The sequence below is a fragment of the Chelonia mydas genome, chromosome 7, assembly GCF_015237465.2.
Source record: "Chelonia mydas isolate rCheMyd1 chromosome 7, rCheMyd1.pri.v2, whole genome shotgun sequence".
Lineage (NCBI taxonomy): Eukaryota > Metazoa > Chordata > Testudines > Cheloniidae > Chelonia > Chelonia mydas.
Window position 1 is genome coordinate 11,265,649 of NC_057853.1, and position 22,084 is coordinate 11,287,732.

Here is a 22,084-nt window from a genome sequence, read left to right on the forward strand (position 1 = left end):
TTTTCTAGGGATGTGAAAGTGGCTACCCTATACCTCCTCCCCCACATCTCCAAGGAAAGAACAGGAGTGTCCAGGTAGCTGTGGATTCTCCAGACCGGCCCTCACCCATGCCCCACTGCCTGCATGCACGATCACAACAGTTTTGAGCAAGGGGGACGCATTCACAGGACGACTATCATACTACTAATAACTATAGTAAATGCTGCTGAATGTGTGGGACACTCAAATCCCAGCCCTGGAGGAAGCAGGGTAGGATTCCGTTTCAAACCTAGGTCTTGCAGCTGAGAGGAGAAAGCCATCTAGGTTAGGCCTGACCAAAATGTTAATCACACTTTACATAAAGGCTCCATTTATAGATAGGACACAAAGGGCTAATAAATGATTAATAAGTGCTGGTTAATCAATTGCTATAGAGTATTATAGAGATCAGCATGTTATTTGTAACCATGGCATGTAACTATCCACAACACCTTCTACTGATGTATCTATAACCATCTGTAACAGGTACTCCTCATATCTGTAACATGGTTAATTATTTATTAACCCTTTATACATTGAACCTTAATATAAAGTGTGACAAATGTCATAGTGAACTTTCATGAACTTATTTCATGTGTTGTATGTGTTTCCAATCTAACCGTATATTACTTTTTTAAAAATAGAAAACGAAATCACCTCAAAATCCAGTTACTTTTTTCTGGAACACAGATTCTCTGTTTTAAATTTACAGTAAGTATATAGTAGTCTCTCTGTACCTGGATTTCTGGTCTTGCTACAAGTAAGGAGACATTCTTGCTCTCTTCACTGGTTAGAAGTGCCACAGCTTCTTCTCGGTTCTGTACCTCAATGCCATTAATCTAAAAAATATATATAGTGAACAAACCAAATATGAGGGAAAAAAAGTGAAATAATGTTGCCATTTGGATGCTCAACTTCCATTTTGGTGGGCTCCACTGAACTATATGGCTAGATGGATTCTCATATGAGACATGCTGCATATTGTCTCTGTACAAATCTACAACAGCAGAGCATGTATGTCAGTGTTGTGGCAGATATTTTGATGAAGAACAGCTGAGACTGGTATCTATCCCATGTTTTTCATATTTTGTGAGTGTGTAGCTATATGGCAGGAGTCTTGTCACAGAGCTGGAGCCAGAGAGGAGGGGAGAGATATGAGTAGAATCACAACAACAGGGAACCAGAATAGTTTAATAACTGTGGATATGGTCAAGGCGATAGAATTTCCCAATGAAGACCATGCCGGCAATTAAAAAGGAGGTGGGACTTCTAGTCAGTATGATCCTGAGCAATGAAATTCTAAAGTACTATCAGATAAATCACTCCTGAAATAGATGCTGTGTTGTGGGAGGACTGCTTACACTGGTACAGGTATCTGTGTGTCCACATTGCCACAGTGTCAGTAGAACTATGCTGGAATGATTCTTATGCTGCTCCAAAGAAGAGAATAACTATTCGAAAAAGTGGACGGTTTCCTTGGTAGGAGACAAAATTAAGCATGGATGCATGGCAGGCTGTGCCGGGAAAAAAAATGGGTTTTGCTGGTGAAATATTCTAGTGTAGACCAGGTCTGAGGGCAGGCTAAAGAGAATGAAAACAAGCCATTAATATTGGAAAAGAGGCAGTTAACTAGGTGGAGAATACTGGCTAACTTTTCATTGCCACACAACTTCAAAATGGCTCCTCCAGTTTTACTCAGCCTTTCAATATAAAACATTTTGGGCTAGTACACTATATCTGCAACTTGACCAAGGCTACCAAAACTTGGCCGTTAAGGGTTTACACTGAGGGTGTCTAGATGGGGAGAGAGTGTGCAGCAAGCTGGGTTGTAAATCAATCACGCACTAACCTGCCGCACCCTAATTGGCTGTGTGGACCTGCTATCATGCATTGAAGGGAAATTTCAGTGCACAGGACCAAGAGTCTACATGCCCAGTTAAACTCCATCTTGACGCACTGTCTAGACAAGCCCTAAACCTGAAAAATGGTAGCTCAAAGGAAAATCTTTGAGAAAAATTACAAGGGAGGGCAGAATTACTAAAGCTATAATGGAATAAGATTCACTGCAGCAATCCTAAAATAAAGTGTGTGAAACAATTTGATGTGTAAGTTCAAATGGCTACTGTATATCGCGGAATACAAGTAATCTCTGAATTATTTTCACACATACTTGAATAATGCGATCTCCCTCCCGCAGGCGACCATCTTTTGCAGCAATGCTGTTGGGATCAATCTGCAAAACAAAAGACTTGTAAACAGCGCTTAATTTGTAAAGAAAGAGGTGCTGGGGCTCAAGCAATTTTTTTACCGCTGCAGCGAGCCCAGAGGCACTGGGACTATGAACTGCTAAGCCTAGAGGTGCCGGGGCTCAGCCCTGGCACAAATTAAGCACTGCTTGAATATGCTATGGAGGTTTAAAAGCTCAGTCTTTCACCTCCCATTTTAAACATGATATTTGCAATGCAAGTAACATGGGTTAAATTGAGATATCAGTATCCAGGGCTGGGTCCATGGTTTTTATTTCATAAATAATTATTCGAGTTCTCCCTTGCTTTCATGAGAAGGGGGGAATGACAAATTTAAAATGACTGGGTTAAATGTAAAAAGTTTACTTCCTGACATGAGCCCCCAAAGAAGACAGGCTTGTATTACATATTAGAAAAGTTTGCTCATTTGCGCTTTCATAATTAACATTTTAATTTTCAAATGCAGTTCTCTGATCTATGCCTGCAATTCTTTTACATGGAATAATGGAAGGATTAGGTCCTAATTGGTACGTTGTAATGGAGGGATATGTTATATTTAAATTTGTTTTTCCCTAAATAACTATTTAATTTGAAATGGATCCACGAGTGATAAAAGGTTAGATAAGTCTATGTATAAATTACTGTTTGTTGCATAAAAGGAAGCACAGAATGTCAAGCAGGCATGAAATATTCATCTGTACCCTAATAAAAATGCTTGCAATTTTATTCTATTTATCTTGGTTTTCAGAGCAATTAAAAATAGACTTCAGCTGCATTAAGAACATTAAGAATTCTTGGTAAATTTAATCTGAAGTTAAATACACTGTATGGATCTATTTCAGTAAACATGAGGGTTAGGTGTCAATAAAATGATTGTGGTGTCCAGGGACAACATTTTTTTAAGGGGCTAATGATCTGACACTGCTAAAAATATACATTTTTATTTCATGGTATAGAGGATGTGGCATTTCATGTTTTTTGGCACAATCACTCAGAGAAACAGGTTTTTCATTAAAAAGACTGGGACTTTTCAGCTTGGAAAAGAGGCAACTGAGGGGGAATATGATAGAAGTCTACAAAATCATGACTGGTGTGGAGAAACTGATGAAGTGATATTTACTCCTTCAAATAACACAAGAGCTGGGGGTCACCAAATGAAATTAATAGGCAGCAGGTTTAAAACAAACAAAAGGAAGCACTTCACACAATGCACAGTCAACCTGTGGAACTCATTGCCAGGGGATGTTGTGAAGGCCAAAACTCTAATGGGGTTCAAAAAAGAACTATATAAATTCATGGAGGCTAGGTCCAAAATGGTCAGGGATGCAACCCCACATTCCGGGTGCCCCTAGCTTTTTGAGTGCCAGAAGCTGGGAGTGGATGACAGGGGATATAACTACCCTGTTCTGTTCATTCCCTCTGAAGCACCTGCCATTGGCCTCTGTTGGAGGACAGGATACTGGGCTACATGGACCATTGGTCTGACCCAGTGTGGCCGTTCTTATGCAATAGTTCCGGAGTAAGGCTACGTCTATACTAGAAACTTCGAAGCGCGGCCGCGGGAGCGCTCCCATGGCAGTGCTTTGAAGTGGTGAGTGTGGTCACGCGCGAGCGCTGGGAGAGAGCTCTCCCAGCGCTCCTGGTAATCCACCTCCACGAGGGGAATAGCTCCTAGCGCTGGAAGCATGGCTCCAAGCACTCTGAGCCTGTCCACACTAGCGCTTTAAAGCTCTCAAACTTACTGCACTCGGGGGAGGGAGGGGTGATTTTTCACCCCCCGAGCCAGCAAGTTAGAGGGCTATAAAATGTAAGTGTAGACAAGCCCTAACTCTCAAGGTGGTAGAAAGGCGAGGGTACAAAGCATGCTTTGCCCTTTGACATCGTCTCCGGATTATGTTACAGGATTAGGCTGGGGTTCTCAAATTAGGGGCACAACTAGAGTTTGCTTGGACATGTTTCGTTACTGAGAACAATTTATAAGAAAACAAAACTGGTTTTATTTTGCTCAACACTTTTTCTTCAAAAGATTTTGGGTTTTCAATTAAAATATGAAAAATTTCATCAAAATCAAACAGTTTCTATGGAAATGTCCCTTTTGAGAAAAAAAGTAATTTTTTGACCAAAAAAATAAAAAGAACATGAACTTCACTTGGGAAGCTGAGAACAGATTTTTGTGGGAGTTACAACATTAGTGACACCAGAACCAGGCTTTTTATGTATACACTGATGACTCCTCCCAATTTTTCAGCCATCCCATATGACTGTGTGTGGGATTTTGCAATGGTTAGTGCTTCTCTGAACAGTGTTGTTCCATTGGAGAGAACAACAGGCCAGTCATTGGTGGCACCTTTTATAGTAGAATTATATAATTTGTCCACACACATACAGCACTCCAGGTTATTAACCTGGAATATAGCATATAAAAAAGGTTTGGGTTAGTGCAGCTCATATGGAGGCCACAAGCTCCTGTAGCCCTCTGACCGCATGGATGGGTGGGGGTAGTTGAGCTGGATGGAGGCCGAGGGGAGGGATCAGATTAGGTGGGAGCCTCATCAGCACAATGGGGAGTTGGGTGAAAGGGAATTGGTGCCAGATTGTCTAATGATGGCGTACCTGGTTTTAGAGCTCAGCAAGATTAGTGGAAGTTCTGTGGGTGGTGGATCTAGAACAAATGTGTGGGCCTTAACTCGTAGAAATATAAATATTTGTTATTGTTAGAGAAGAGAGCACAAAAGAAGAAACATAGATGAGAAACGCTGCAGGGAAATTGTTTTCTATTTTAAGGTACAATCTTGTCTTTGGACATGCACTAAACTGAAATATTGGGTGAAATCTTGCCCCCACTAACGTTAATGGGAATTTTGCCATTGACTTCAATGGACACAGAATTTTACCCATTACTTGGTGGAAAGGAAAATAAGCAATTATCTTCCGATTATTCCACTCCCAAATGTTTTTGGAACATCATCAGACATGACAGAATAGGAGCAGGGATAATATTTTTCTTAGCCTTTGTTTTACAAAGACAAATTGTACCATATGTAAAGCAGCTCAATCTTACCTCACTAACATAAATACCAATGTCATCCTCATCATCAGTTCGATAACACACAGTAAGGCCAAGCTTGTCCTGGCTGTTCACTCTATGCAAGTCTACTTCCTAGGCAAAGAAAAGGATGTTCTGAATAAGACATCAGTGAGTGATGAAAGCAATTTTTCAAATGCAATGGAAATATTTTGCTTCAGTGATATACTGGATCTCTTTTAATTTTACTGTGAAGACCATGTTAACTTACTGAGTGAAAAGTGGATTATGTGCAGACAATCAATACCTAGGCCATTTTTGACCCTTCAATCAATATAAAGTCATTTTGAAAACGGACCTTTTATTGATCTCAAAGAAGAAAAATTACCTATATTTCTCGCAGTGTCAAGACTTCCAATGCTAAAATATTTTAGAAAGTATTATTTCAATATTTTTCATAGGTTGCATATATTTTCCTGTGAATAGTGCAACATTTGACAATATTTTCTGATTTATTTGGAAGAGTACAGCATGCTGTGTTACATTCATCTTCATAGTTTTGTAACTTTCAGAGACGAATGACTTAATAAGTTGCTAAAAGAAAAGAAAAGAAAGAAGCCGGTGGTTGCAAGATCAATGTATTTTCAGCAATGGGTGTGACAGTGGCTGTACAAATATATTTTTAGCTTTGCCAGAATGTAGATTGAGCAGACAGGCCGCGCTATACCATTCCAGCATTCTCTGGTGCACAGTTAGTCTTGGAGGAATGTAAGTTTTCATTTAAAAATATATTAAGATTCTAACATTGTTGTGAAAAAACATCCTCTGTTAGATTCTCCCCATGTTCATGTGCCCTTTGCACTGTCCATCAGTACAAAGGTTGGTAAAGCCAGTTAATATTGCCCAGCTGAGTTTTTTCCATAGTCCAGAGGAATCTCCAGCTGGCACAGTCTGCATAGCTGCCTCCTCCCACTGCCTCACCACCTCAAGAGTGATGTGCTGAGAATCACAGAAAATTTCAAGCACTCACAGTTCTCGGACATAGGACCTTGCCTGGAATCATGTCCTAGTCGTGGCCAATCTGTGATTCTGCTGCATCACTCCTGAGAAGGCTTCCACAAGTGACATGAGGAATGATGTCCTTTCCACCCCCCACAGATAGGTAAGCAATGGTATGGGTAGCAAACTGTTTTTAGAGGGCTCTGACAGCTGTTTAATGGAGTGCAGCCTTGAAAGGGGCCATATGTTCTTTGCAGCCTGCTCTAGGCTGGATGCAAAATAAAGATGCTGTGATGGAGACCTGCTGTTGGAAATGGGATTAGAGAGAGCTGAAAAACTGGGCAAAAGCATGGGATCAGAACGAGGCATTGTATGCATCCCTGAACTTTCTCACGACAAGACGTGAAGAAAACCTATCTTAGCAACTTTTGCGGCTTCTTGTCCATTCTAATTGTAAAAGTCTTGATAACATAATTAATTATTTCTGAACATCTCTCAATTTCAACCTGTGGTGCCATTCATAAGGGGAAAGACAATGAAACAAGCTGATATGAATAATTTATTGGCTTGTCTTGATGACAGCTGCCAAGATCAGCAATCTCTTGTTATTTACTTGTCAACATGTGTAATTTAAAAAAAGAAAAAAAAACATAGCAGTAAATGTCAATGACATTTCAGATGATATTTAAATGGTTTCAATCAATAGTATCCACGGTGAACTACAGCTTCCCCCCTCCCCTCTTATGTTACAAAAAGGTTGAACACCTCGCTCTAATTGCAGAATTTTTCCATATTTCTAAAGCTTTGCCATTTTTAGAGAGGAGACTGAAACTGTTCAATAGGAATGATTAGATAAAGTGGGGCTAATTCTAATCTCAGTTATGCTGGTGTAAATCCAGAGTAACTCTTTTGATATCAGTGGGTTTATTCTGGATTTTATGGGGGAGAATCAGGCATTATGCCCCTAAATTAGGTTTAGTACAGTTCTTCTGCATTTTTCTCTGTATCTTAACAAAGGGGCGTCATGTCTTTAAGAGGGCTTTATGCACTCTATGCATCTGAGAATGTGTCTTGAAGAAAAGAATAGGAGATCATATTTAGCTGCTGTACAGGATCATCTTGTCTTCTATCTGCAATGAAAGAATACAGCAAAGTGTGAAACATGTCAGCCTCGTTAGATGGATCCTACTTGATGATTAATACTTTACTGTTTTTTTTGGGAGGTGGACAAGGTATTTGTCCATTCTTGCTTATAGCTTATATTTAATATTGATACTCATTTGTTTCAATGGATTTTACATAATTGTGCATTTTAATACATAAGCATGAGAGAGAGTCTGATGTGACATATTTGGAAGGGGATAGATCACCTCAGGGAATTTTAAAATACATATAAGGAAACCAATCTTTAGACAGGTGGCCTTTTGAAAGAAAAATCCTGCAAAAAGAGACTCAGAGCAGGTGTTTAATACCTGATTTTTTTTTTACAGATAATTAATTGATAGACTTACCCTTGGGTAATCCCTCTAGCCCTGGGAAGAAGAAGAAGAACTGGGATTTCATGTTACTCTAAATTTGATAATTTTGTGTACTTAAAAATAGGAACAGCTGTTTTCTATGTGCCTTTTCCTCAATAAAGTTTTAATGTAATCCTAAAGCTTTGAAAGGTTTTATAGGTACAAGTATACAAATCCAAATTCTTTAAAGCAAAGGCTATTTTCCATATTCAGAGTCAATTTTTTTTTTAAAGCATAGGTTCTGTTACATGAAAAAAAATCCCAATCTGCAAAGCCCAATGACAGTTTGTCCATTTGTACTGAGAATGTAAAAGTCTAGGAATTAATACTGGCATGTAAATTTTTTTGAAACAGTGAATTAAAACTTGACTCCTTTGACCTTCTACATCTCCTGCCTATCACTTCGAAGTTCCTGTACTGCAAGACAGGCAAGGCAAAGGGCTCTATCCTGCAAGCTCTAATCCTGTTGCAGATGACTAGTTTCATGTGTAGTGATTGCTGGACTGCTCCCAAAGTCCCTGCCATGTGGACATTCTTTTAGCTTAGTTTGGTGTTTTATAATAGAACTGGGATGGAGGAATATTTTGAGCTGGATAGATGCTCAGATGTTGTGGTGATGACCCCTGTAGAAGATCATATCTACATTATGAAACACATCAGCCACCTACATTGGGAAAGAGGAGCCCAATGTATGTGTACGATACCTGGAACAGATCCACAGACATTAGAAACTGGACAATGGCGGTTTCCACTAGATGCTGTAATGTCAGGAGCAGTGTTCAGACGATACAAATCAGAATTACATTCTATATGTATTGCTGTAATATAACCTTTATAGACATAAGCAAAATGACCTGGATCCTTTGCTTGCATACATCAAGTAAAAGTGGAGTTTGTACATATGTTTGACGGAAATGTTAGAATACTCTCCATACTCAATATGAAAACTGCTTAAAAGAATGGTTGGCTTAGAGCCAAGGGGAGCTCAAAAAGTGTGTTGCCTGTATGACATTTATAGCAAGGCAACAAGAATGATCATGTATTATGATATTATTATGCCTCCACACACTTGTAATAATAGATTCAGAATTAGTGGTAACCGTAAATTAACCTCTATACCCAAAAGAACATTCATTCGCAACAGATTATTGAATTGTTTTACAGATGATCTGAAATTATGGCCAGTTTGCACATTTATAAAAAACCAGACCTTTGCTTAAAAAGGCAAAAATGAGCATTAAACATTTGAAACAAATGGCTAGTGATGACTGAAAGGTTCAGAGATTCAATTTGGATGTCTAGCCAAAGCTTGAAATAAATACGTTTTTTAAAATGAAGCTTTTTGTATGCTGAGCCTTCAGATACCAAACGAACAGGCCTTCTCCTTTTCTGCCAGTCTCCACAGTGGATAAAACGTGGAGATGGGGAGATGTCAAAGCCTTTGTGATGTCAGTATGCCTACATATAGTAAGGAGCTTACTGACCACCATGTTGTAGTTGTTTCTTTATTCAGCGGGAGGAAAAATCTTTTGTTGGCTGTCTCTCGAGCTAACAGCACAGAAACTGGTCTCTATATTAGAGCATGGTGCTTAGAATGGTTCCCCTGCTTTGTGCTGAAGATGATTTCCCATTTGTACCTCAACAAGGAAGCTGATCTTCTTTCCTGTTTCTTTGCTCTAGGAGTGGCAAAGGAAAAGATGTTTCAAGCATTGTATTTCTAAGGGTAAAGTACATTTAGTATTCTGCTGCTTCTTTCCACCTGGGTGCCAAGAGGGCCTTTTAGGGGTAACTGAATGAAGGAGGCAACCTAGTGACAGAGGATGTGGAAAAAGCTAATGTACTGAATGCTTTTTTTTGCCTCTGTCTTCACGAACAAGGTCAGCTCCAGACTACTGCACTGGGCAGCACAGCATGGGGAGGAGGTGGCCAGCCCTCTGTGCTGAAGAAATTGGCGGATGTGATTGCAGAGCCATTGGCCATTATCTTTGAAAACTCATGGCGATCGGGGGAAGTCCCGGAAGACTGGAAAAAGGCTAATGTAGTGCCAATCTTTAAAAAAGGGAAGAAGGAGGATCCTGGGAACTACAGGCCAGTCAGCCTCACCTCAGTCCCCAGAAAAATCATGGAGCATGTCCTCAGGGAATCAATTCTGAAGCACTTAGACGAGAGGAAAGTGATCAGGAACAGTCACCATGGATTCACCAAGGGCAAGTCACGCCTGACTAATCTAATTGCCTTCTATGATGAGATAACTGGCTCTGTGGATGAGGGGAAAGCAGTGGACGTGGTGTTCCTTGACTTTAGCAAAGCTTTTGACACTGTCTCCCACAGTAGTCTTGTCAGCAAGTTAAAGAAGTATGGGCTGGACGGATGCACTACAAGGTGGGTAGAAAGTTGGCTAGATTGTCGGGCCCAACGGGTAGTGATCAATGGCTCCATGTCTCGTTGGCAGCCGGTATCTAGCGGAGTGCCCCAAAGGTCAGTCCTGAGGCTGGTTTTGTTCAATATCTTCATTAATGATCTGGAGGATGGTGTGGATTGCACCTCAGCAAGTTTGTGGATGACACTAAACTGGGAGGAGTGGTAGATATGCTGGAGGATAGGGTTAGGATACAGAGGGACCTAGACAAATTGGAGGATTGGGCCAAAAGAAATCTGATGAGGTTCAACAAGGACAAGTGTAGAGTCCTGCACTTAGGACGGAAGAATCCAATGCACCGCTACAGACTAGGGACCGAATGGCGAGGCAGCAGTTCTGCAGAGAAGGACGTAGGAGTTACAGTGGACGAGAAGCTGGATATGAGTCAACAGTGTGCCCTTGTTGCCAAGAAGGCCAATGGCATTTTGGGATGTATAAGTAGGGGCATTGCCAGCAGATCGAGGGACGTGATCGTTCCCCTCTATTCGACATTGGTGAGGCCTCATCTGGAGTACTGTGTCCAGTTTTGGGCCCCACACTACAAGAAGGATGTGGAGAAATTGGAGAAAGTCCAGCGAAGGGCAACAAAAATGATTAGGGGTCTGGAACACATGACTTATGAGGAGAGGCTGAGGGAACTGGGATTGTTTAGTCTACAGAAGAGAAGAATGAGGGGTTTTTGATAGCTGCTTTTAACTACGTGAAAGATGGATCCAAAGAGGATGGATCTAGACTATTCTCAGTGATAGCAGATGACAGGACAAGGAGTAATGGTCTCAAGTTGCAGTGGGGGAGGTTTAGGTTGGATATTAGGACAAACTTTTTCACTAGGAGGGTGGTGAAACACTGGAATGCGTTACCTAGGGAGGTGGTGGAATCCCCTTCCTTAGAAGTTTTTAAGGCCAGGCTTGACAAACCCCTGGCTGGGATGGTTTAGTTCGGATTGGTCCTGCTCTGGGCAGGGGGTTGGACTAGATGACCTCCAGAGGTCCCTTCCAACTCTAATATTCTATGATTCTAACTCTCAGATGCACTATAGAGGCCAGAAAGTTAGATTAATTGTTCAGCATGACAGGACCAGAGAAAGGCATGGTCTTGTCCAGATAAAAGACAGCATTGGGATCCCCGTGCAAAACTACCTGAAGATTGGTCACTCTCCTAGCTAAGCAGATGGCCAATAGTAAGGCAATTTACAAGATGATGGAAGCTCTCTAACATTGCTCACATGGGCCCCAAAGGTAATTAGTGCCAGACCTAGTTCCCCCTCCTGCTCCCTGCGTTAGTTTGTTTGTCAGCTGGTCTAAAATGTGTTGCTGCCTCTGGATGTGTTCTAATGGAAGAGCGTCAAAATCTTCATCTAGGTGACTCTGCTCTTTCAGTTTCAACAATCGATCACTTAATCTATTCAGAGTCATTCACAGCCTAAGCATGCCTACAGGTGCTGGAGTGCCTTAGTGCATCTTTGAATTTAATGCCATATGCAAAACTGGCTCTTAAGCAGACTAATTCCTTGGAAAAGGAAAGAGATCTTGGCTCAGCTGATCACCCAGACATTAGACTACAGAAAAGTGTACCATGCTCACCCCCCTCCCTCGCTGTCTTCATCCATGTCATCCAGAAATGGGTGGATGAAGAGATGCCCCCACTGATCAGTCAACGTCACAGTGGCCATGGCCTGGGGGAAGGAATCAGGCACTCGAGGCACAGCAAAAGAAAGGTCTCTGAGCTGTCAGTGCTGCCCCAATACAAAACAAGAGGAAATGGCTAGGAAACTGGGTGTGCACATGCCAACAGCAGACAGTCTCAAAGTTGATCTTCTGATCTCAGAGCAAAGCTTCTCCCTGTAGAAGAAAGACCCCTGGGGGAAGATGCTTTAAATTTAGGATAGAGTAAAACCTACTGTGCACACGGGGACTACAAAACATAGCAGTATGCGTTTGAGCATGCTGCCCCCCCCGTCAAATAGTCTTGGATTGTCTTTGTTGGAAGAGGAGAAACTGAAAATAGAGGAGGGTATCAGAGCATACTGAATGGGGTAACCTCTTGACCTGGTAACCAGTTTTCAAATATGGATTCCTAAATGGACACTAATGGAGGGATACCTCAGTGGTTTGAGCATTGGCCTGCTAAACGCAGGGTTGTGAGTTCAATCCTTGAGGAGGCCATTTAGGGATCAGGGGCAAAAACAGGGGATTCGTCTGAGCAGGGGGTTGGACTAGATGACCTCCTGAGGTCCCTTCCAACCCTGATATTCTATGATTCTATGGGGGGGGGGTCAGATTGCTGCGTGCAACTGAAGACCCATTTCAGGCTTTGAAGAGTGGATTTCAGTCATCAGTGTCTATCACCAATGTTAAGATATTGGGGGAGGGGGTACACCAGGATAGAGCTTTGTGAGAGGATGGGTATCAGAGATACATGCCTCTTCATGCTGTGGAACATCCTGCCAGAGTGGTTCTTGCCTAGCATGAATTGTGCATAATAGGCTCGACTGGAAGAACTTGGAAGAGTCAAAGGGCTTCTGTTGTGTTCCCCCTTCCCTCATATGATATGCTTTGTCTCAAACTGAAATGTAACTTGGAAGAATTCCTCTCAATCCCTATTCTTGAGAATAAGACACACATCCTGCTTGGACAAACAGGAAAGTTGGAAAGGGAAATAACATAGTAAACATTGAGAGAACAAGTGCACATACCCTCAGTTCAGAATTTTCTCCTTTATAGTCCAAAGGAATTAACATACTGAGGGAAACTTCGATAGTGCCTGTCTGGCAGCTGGGCTGACTTGGCTGAATAAACATTTAATCCATGACATCCCAGGGAAATCCTGCAGTGATATATTGCTTCTCTTTGAACCTGAAATTAATTCTGTCTGGGTCTCTTTGCAAAGTTGAATGTATTTGCTAACTTAAAATGAAATATTAATTCCATATTTTTTCAGTCAGATCCTTGTGTAAGAACTGTTAAAGAAATCATTTGGTTTATTTACTTTTACTGAATTGAACACATAATAGTTAAATCTGAACCATGAATCAATTTTGGGTACACAATTTTGGTGTCTTTTTTAATGATTCCAGCATAAACTATACCCTATGGACATTTACAGAAGAATGTTGCCAACCTGTGTGTTTCACTGGTTTGACCTTGTTTACTTGTTACAAGTTAATAACTAGACAGTTATAGCTCATAAAAGTTTAGACAAGTTTATTTCAAACGTGATTGAAATTCAGAGCACATTTTATAGACATAAAAGCCCACAAGGGTGACTAGATGGTTTTCTTGCTTTAGACATTCCCACTACGGGCAATGAAACAAGTGCCTTTGTGGTCTGTTAAAGCACATCTATCAATAGGCAAACAAAAAAGCAACTAGCTAGTCAAGTCTTTGTTATAGTACTTTGACTCTTCCATTGATCTTAGTCTCCAAGATTTGAACAAGAATCTTTAGTGGTTTTTAAGAAATCCTATTAGGCCACAGAGATGTTTCTAATGTTCAGCTGCTTGTGTTACTGAGCTGATCACCTTTTGCCACCAAGTACTATATCAATGTCAAAATTATTAATGTTGGGATTTAAGCCACGTTAACAACTGGCTACTGAAGAGCACATGTTTAAACAATTTTCAGCTCAACTGGTTGATCTTCTAATGGAAGCAATATGATTTATCCACAATGTTAGATTTCTTAAGACACTATTTTGAAAAGACAGTTGCAGAAAATGATAATGTGCTCAACATTTTCCCTTTAAATTGAAATCCATATTGTATAAAAGATACTGTACAAAGAGACATAAAAACAGAAACGTCGACAGCTGCTGCTGAAATGACTCATCCATTGATTTTTGTCTGATTTCTATTTGAATTTTTATACGGAGACCAATTACAGCCAGACCTGTAGAATTTAGTCATCTTGTAAATTTGTAGGTGAGCAACTTTATGCTCATGGGGTGAGATTCTCAAAAAGTGCTGTCAAACTCTGCTTCCATTGAATTCAATGGTAAAACTTGCACTGATTTAAATAGTCGCAGAGCTGAGTGAGCACTGATCTCTTTGGAAAGTGAAGTGTTAGGAGGACTGAGATGTAAGAAATCAGTGGTGCGCACAAACTGAATGTAACCTTTTGTGTTACATCAGCATATGGGCAACTAAGCATATATTAACCAGCTTAGACTTCGGTGACAAAGACAGATGCATTAGTCAGTGGCTACAGAAATATTAGGACCTTTATTACCAGTGTAAATGTAGAAGTAAAAATAATAACTTCAGTGAAGCTACTCATGAGCATAATGTTAGACACGTGCTTAGGTACCTTGCTGAATCATGCCCCACGTGTTTAAATTACACTCTCAGTGGCAGGAGAGTTGGTAGTAATGTAATGAAATTCATAAAGGGAAAATTGAAGAACAAGCTTTTGGTTGGGATATGCAAGATTTTCACAATGGAAGTGTTGGAAGTTCCATTGCTTTAAGACATTTTAAAATTGACTGGATAAAACAGAAATTTTGCATTAGCAGGAAGAGGGTTTTAGATGCGCTCAGATGTCTGTTCTGCTTTTAATGTCTATGATTCTGTACATCTACTGCTGTAACTTTTCAGTTATGAGAGAGGAAAAACAGCTTCGGAATTTGAGATATTTTCTTTGATCTCCTCTTACAATTTTAAAATAGCTTTACATGATTAAGACTGGCAATCTTTGTTTCCAATCCCATGGATATTTAGAAAACAATTAATACTACTGAAACACTGAAGTATAAAAATCATCTATTATGAATTTGTGGTACATGTTCCACCTACCAAATCATACTGTTTTTTGCATGTAATAAATATGTAATTTCATATGGCCAGATCCTCAGGTACTGTACATCAGTATAGTTCCAAAGGAACAATGTCAGTTTACACCAGCTGAGGATCTAGCGCATGATTACACGACATAGTTGTATAAGCTTTAATGTTTGCTACCTACGGAGTAACTGGAGAGAAATCTGCTTATGCATAATTGTTAAAAATGTCTTTTGACATTATACATGTGTAATTGTAGTTAAATGCTAAATAAGAAGACCGTGACACATGACAATATATAAAACATTTTGAATTTTACATTTTTGTGAATAGTTATTAAATACCTCTAATTCTAACTCGTCTCTGTCCATTTCTTGATGAATGCTTCCCATGTAGTCATTTGGGTCATAGTATTCATGCACCGATGAATGACTGGAAGAACAAAGTATGTTTTAGGATATCATGCCCTGTTCTAATTAGCATATTGATCCATCTCAGTCTCATGGCAGGTCATCACTAACATGACAGACTTACAATCAGACCAACAAGTATGGGGTAGAGTGCACTGTTTATAATAATAAATACACCAAGTGAAAACTACACGAATATAAAACCTGCACTGCACCTTAAACATGATGAATACAAAGACGGAAGTAAAAGACCCCGAAAATGTTTTATAATTGTAAATTTAAAATTTGTGACCTTTCCCTCCCAAACGCAAAGCCAATCCCATAAACCAAAAAGGAGTTGGTGACGTGAGAAGGGGGCCGCATGATGGACTGGTAAAACTAGGATGAAATTGTATGATAAATGAAACTATCACTCTGCTGATAGACTGGCAGAATGTCACATGCATAAGATTCTTTAGAATTTCTGAATGAAAACCTGGGGCTGCAAAGTGCTATGGTTTTCAGAAAAGATCTTATAGTGCACATATACTTCACATCTGAGTAGCACCTTTCATCAAAGAATGTCCAAGTGCTTTGGATATATTAAGATATGCGATATTTCTGAGGGGTGCAGTTTATAGATGTGGATATGGAGGCACAAAGAGGTTTAAGTAACTTGCCAAAGAGGTCAGAATGAATCTAGCTGAAAAGGGATTAGAAGCATGCAGTTTGAGGAAAAGATGTAATATATATGAGATTATGGAGATCAGAACTTTGACAACTTTGCACAAGAATAGCTGGAGTGTGAAAGGTTAGCACAAAGGCAGAGATCAACTGGATACAGCCAAGAATACCGGAGGCTCTCACAGTTTTGCAAATGCAGTTTGGCTCTTGCTTGCAACACCCCTACTGTTTCTTCTCCTGGTTTCTGCTAAGCAGACACTTCCAATTGTTCTCAGCTGTGTGATTACTGCTGTTTTGCGATATGGACAAATGTTCTTCAGGGAGTATGATGAGACTGCTAGGCTTGTTTTTATTTATAAACTGAGTTGGATTGCAGCCCATGTATGCAGAGGTGAAACTACCTTTGTCATCTTAGTTAATATTTGTACTTTTCTTTGAAGATGTAAAATGCTATCAAATTGCTAAGTATTATTGTAATCATTATTTGGTCCTCAGTTATTGAGGATTAAAACAATAGGCTATTAGTGATTGGCAATTGAAACACAATGGGGTGTGTTTAATGATTAGCAATTTAAACACACTCCACTCTCTTTAAATTGCCAATCATTATTGGCACATTGTTTTTAAATTCCAGCTCCCCTCAGACAGCTGCACTTCGGGGATTTTCAGCAGTATAATGCTTTGGTGATCGCCAGTGAATATGGAGCACCTTTATTTACTTCTAAGATTGAAGTGAACTCCATTTGATTCCTTGTTAACTAGATGCACGTTTCTATGTAAGTGAGAGGCCATTTAAAAACAGTATCTGCTATTTTGCTGATGTCGGGGTTGTTCTTCAAGGGTCACACTGATTTCAGTGGACATTGAAACAGGCAGCAAGAGACGTTAAACATAAAGGATCATTTTTACACTTCTTGTACCCAGGAAAAAAAAGCATGAAAACCATTTGCATCTGCAAAACTCTTCATTTGCATGCACAGTTGGGTTAGTGGGGTATTTAAGTGCCTCTTTGCAGGCACAAGCCCTTTTACGTCTGAATATGAGTTTTGCATGCACAGTTGTTCAGCTGCAGCTCAAAACCAGGCCACTGATGATGTCCAGAGTTCTAGTCAATATCTCATGTGTGAGTGGCAGAGTTAGGATCAATCTTACTGATGGGCCTGCTGTTATGCACGCATGTTGTAACCTAAATGACTTCTCTCATGAATTCCTCTTCTTTACCACGTTTATGGTGTAGTTGTTGCATTACAGTGCTTGGCCTAGCAGCTGGGAATTCAGGCAGATGTCTCCTCAGAGACTGCAATGGCATTACCATCAACCCCCTGGGTATATTTCTATGGAACGTAACGTAACTTAGCGAAGAAGAAGAAGAAGAGCATCCCCTCCAGAATGCTCTAAACTTCACTGCCAGTTGACTGTCAGAGAGCCTGAAAACTAGCCCTCAACGCAGCACTAAAATGTGGGCTGGGAACAGGGAGGCAAGGCAGTGACTTCTTAATTGAACCCCCCCTTTCAAATAGTTAATAGAAAAAAATGCCCCACAATGAAACATTCGGAACACCATGCACTTATGGACACGCAACCAATTTCTGGCTCAGTGTGTGCATGCTCACATGCCGCAAAACCCACAAGGAGCAGTACAGCATTGATGTCCATTCCTGCTCTAGGTTTCTCCTCTACAGGAACCCTCTGAAAGGAGTCTGGGAGGGCACAATGGGGTTTTTTCTTATGTTTATGCTTCCAGCCTGCCTGGTCTTGCTCAGACATGGTCTTACACTAGGAACTTATGTTGGTAAAACTAAGTCGCTCAGGGGGTGTGGAAAATCCGTAGTTATTCCGACCTAACCCCTGGTGCAGACAGCACTATGTAGACAGGAGGGCTTCTGTCGACGTAGCTACCTCCTCTTCGGGAGGCGGAGTACTTATACCAACAGGAGAAGCTCTTCCGTTGGCGTAGGTAGCACCTTCACTAATTGCTAGAGCCACGCCGTTGTGCCGCTGCAATGCTTTAAGTGTAGACAAGCCCTAAGTTTGCTGTTCATATCTCTCCATGGACTCCTACACTATATAGCCAGAATAAAGGGTGCACATTAACACTGCTTTGTACAATATACGTGCACTCATTTAAAGGAAGTTACAGCCACATGCTATGAACTAACTAGAATTTGGTCCATAATGCACAACAGTTGACATCTTTAGAAGCTTTTGTATCTTCTATGCCTCACTAGAGGCAAATGTGGATTGAGTGGTGACAATTAGCATGGATTCTATGGGGAACTTCAAACAATGTGTGTGGGGTGGGGTGCATGTGTGTCTGAAAGTAATTATAGTTTTTTTATTTGTAAGTACAAAAGCATCGAACTACCATTAACAATAATTACATTTTGATTCTAAAACATCCTTGACAGCACTGGTAAGTAATTTCAGTCCTAAAATATAATTTATGTGAGTAACATTGCTTCAGGGTTATAATAAAGTAATTAATACACCGGAACAGAATGCAGCTGCTCTTAGCAGTATGCAATTTATGGCAGCCATAAAAAATAAAGTTAAAACATAAGCAACCCAAAGAGGTAGTGAGGGGAATTACAAGCAACATTAGCCTTTTCCTTTAAAACAACTACAAACAAAAATGATTTATAGGGCCTGATTGTGAACTCAGTGGGACTACTCATGTGAGTAACTGCTCATCCGTGTGTGTGAAGGGTTCAAAATCTTGTCCTTAATGTGGTAGGTTAAGAAACACAGTGGTTTTCTAGTGCTTTACAAAAAACTGTTACTTACTCCTCAGGTAAGAGATATGGATCTAGTACTGAGACTGGTGGAGGAGGAGATCCCATCCTGGTTAGAGCCATGATGTGTTCAAAGGTTATATCGGTCTGGGTGCCCATATCTACCAGATGAGACTCATGAGAAGGACTGAAGATCTTAGCGCGTGGGGTTCTCCTCAGGACCTGTACAACGATGGGCTCTGTGGCTGTTTTGAATGCTTCCACTGCCTGGTCATGTGTTGCTTTCGATAAATCTTTTCCATTTACCTGTGGAAAGAGTGAATGGGAAACCATTAGAAGAGAACAGGAGATAATAACTTCCACCCTTTGTTTGCTTATTCATGTAAAATGCCCATGAACAGTCAGAAGTGAAAAGTCTGCTCTCCAACTTGATGCCTCATCTTCAAAAAAAAAAAATTAAAAAATTGTCCAGCAGCTTAGATACCATGGTGAGAGTTGCTGTGCAAAACCCTGAAATACAGAAGTGATAGGCTCTTAGGGTCAGGGACTTGTCTAAACAATGTGGCTTACTTAACTGCCTGGGACCTTCAGAGTGCTATGTACATGATAATTAGTAAAGGTAAAACAAGAGCTAGAGGATTAAGGGGACAGATAATGCAGGTTATGGAGCCTTTCCCCTCAAGGGAGGAAGGATGGTCTTTTGGTAAAGACACTGTACTGAAATTCAGCAGATGTGGGTTCAATTCCTGGTGGTGCTACAAACTATTTGTGTGCCCTTGGGCACGTCACTTTGGAGCCAGATTTTCAAAAGTGCATAGCCTATTGGCTGATAAACTCTTAAAAAAAAATCTGACCCTAGTGTGTCAGCCTCACTGAGTGTCTGGCCTCAGTTCTGTGTCTGTAATAGGGAACATGTGACTACCTAATAAGGTAGGTCACCAGCTTCAATTTGGATTAAGCTGACAGTGGCCAAAAGGGGCACTCACTAGATGGCTATTCAGTGATCCATGTGAAATGTTCCCAGTTATTTATCTGTAGTAGACAGGGCACCAACAGCTCATCATAATTGGCACCCAAATGGTAGGCAAACCTTGGGGGTCAAGGGGCAGACAGTATGAAGAAGTTTGCAAAGCCACTGGCCAGGTTTTACTAGTTTTATTTCTCTAGTGGAGAGGACTTCACTTCCCTCTACTTCCCATCTGGCACCTTTCAGAACTCTACATTCACTTTAACTTTGAAATGCTAGAAGAGTGGCGGTGGTTGATGTCTTCATTCACTGTGTGATCTGTCTGAGACAGATCACACAATGAATGAAGATATCAACCACTGCCACTCGCAGTGTTGCCAACTCTCGTGAGTTTATTGTGGGTCTCATAATATTGGTGGTTTTCTTAAAGCTGCTGGAAGCAAGAAATTATATGAGAATCTCAGCATCCATTTAAAAACACAATGCAAGTTTCTACCCCTCATGGCTGCACAGAAAAGCTTGGCAATGTGAAGCAAGTGTAGCCAAAAGACCCAGAAACCAGGAAACAAAGACAAGGAACTGCAAAGTTCTATCCATTATTAAAGTTATTATTTTAAGCCAATCTCAAGATATTTGGGGGCCTGAGTCTTAACTTTTGAATGCTTGGAGCTGGGCCCTTGTTGTTCATTGTGTGTACACATGAAGTGCTATGAGCAGTGCTGCATAAATAACCATCCGTATGTGTGACTTTCTCTTTCCTTTCACCATACACAAGCATTTTGTAAATGTTGACATTTACCTTTCACATGCCTCTCTGCCTGTAATACAAATATGAGTTCATGACAGTTTCCAAACGAAGAAGCTGAGCACCCTGAGCTCAGTTGGCCAGAGGGTGTGGCATAGAATGCTACTTATGTGGACAAGAAGCACAGCCACACCATTCCCATCATCAGACAACTCCACTGCCTCCCTCCCTAATATAAGGACTCTGTTCACAACTGTCCTCGATAGATTTTCTCCAACCCTCCTCTCTCTTTTTAATCCTGCCCCCTAAGGGTGACCTTGTAAACTGGAGTAATAGTAATAGGATGAAATTTAATAGTGAAAAGTACAAGGTCATGCATTTAGGGATTAATAACAAGAATTTTTGTTATAAATTGGGAACTCATCAGTTGGAAGTAACAGAGGAGAAGGACTTTGGAGTACTGGTTGATCACAGGATGGCTATGAGCCGCCAATGTGATATGCCGTGAAAAAAGCTAATGCGGTCTTGGGATGCATCAGGTGAGGTATTTCCAGTAGAGATAAGGAGGTGTTAGTACCGTTATACAAGGCACTGGTGAGACCTCATCTGGAATACTGTGTGCAGTTCTGGTCTCCCATTTTAAGAAGGATGAATTCAAACTGGAACAGGTACAGAGAAGGGCTATTAGGATGAGCCGAGGAATGGACTCAAAGAGCTTGGCTTGTTTAGCCTAACCAAAAGAAGGCTGAGGGGAAACATGATTGCTCTCTAAGTATATCAGAGGGATAAATACCAGGAAGGGAGAGGAATTATTTAAGCTCAGTACCAATGTGGACACAAGAACAAATGGATATAAACTGGCCATTAGGAAGTTTAGACTTTAAATTAGACAAAAGTTTCTAACCATTAGAGGAGTGAAGTTCTGGAACAGCTTTCCTAGGGGAGCAGTGCGGGCAAAAGACATATCTGGCTTCAAGACTAAGCTTGATAAGTTTATGGAGGGGATGGTATGATGGGATAGCGTAATTTTGGCAATTAATTGATCTTTGATTATGTGTGGTAAATATGCCCAATGGGATGTTAGATGGGGTGGGATCTGAGTTACTACAGAGAATTCTTTCCTGGGTGTCTGGCTGGTGAGTCTTGCCCACATGGTCAGGGTTTAGCTGATCGCCATATTTGGGGATGGGAAGGAATTTTCCTCCAGGGCAGACTGGCAGAGGCCCTGGGGTTTTTCACCTTCCTCTGCAGCGTGGGGTACGGGTCACGTGCTGGAGGATTCTCTACACCTTGAAGTGTTTAAAGTACACTTCAATAGCTCAGACATAGGTTAGGGGTTTATTACAGGAGTGGGTGGGTGAGATTCTGTGGCCTGCGTTGTGCAGGAGGTCAGACTAGACAATCATGATGGTCCCTTCTGACCTTAAAATCTATGACTCTCCGTCTCTTTATGTTGTTGGTACAAGAGTGGTCTTCACTGCAGCCTGGGAATATCTTCCTGTTTTTCTCTACTATTTTGGGCTACAGTTTGCATTAAAGACTCAGTGGAAAATGTTGTATTTATAGTTA

At 40.8% G+C, this 22,084-nt stretch overlaps 1 protein-coding gene and 1 long non-coding RNA gene across 3 annotated transcripts in view; one reads left to right on the forward strand and one right to left on the reverse strand.

Annotated features, from left to right (window-relative positions):
* The window catches only part of LOC122466605, a 164,234-nt gene that overhangs the window by 87,415 nt on the left and 54,735 nt on the right, over nt 1-22,084 (forward strand). The gene's annotated exons all lie outside the window — the stretch shown is intronic.
* The window catches only part of PDZRN3 (PDZ domain containing ring finger 3), a 198,240-nt gene that overhangs the window by 4,825 nt on the left and 171,331 nt on the right, over nt 1-22,084 (reverse strand). For both annotated transcript variants that reach the window (XM_037904855.2, XM_007067175.4), the window contains 5 exons: nt 18,856-19,109; nt 15,343-15,430; nt 5,326-5,424; nt 2,189-2,251; nt 756-857 (listed from right to left, as the gene is read on the reverse strand). In XM_037904855.2, coding sequence (XP_037760783.1) covers nt 756-857; nt 2,189-2,251; nt 5,326-5,424; nt 15,343-15,430; nt 18,856-19,109 — 606 coding nt within the window. The remainder of the gene's footprint in view (nt 1-755; nt 858-2,188; nt 2,252-5,325; nt 5,425-15,342; nt 15,431-18,855; nt 19,110-22,084) is intronic.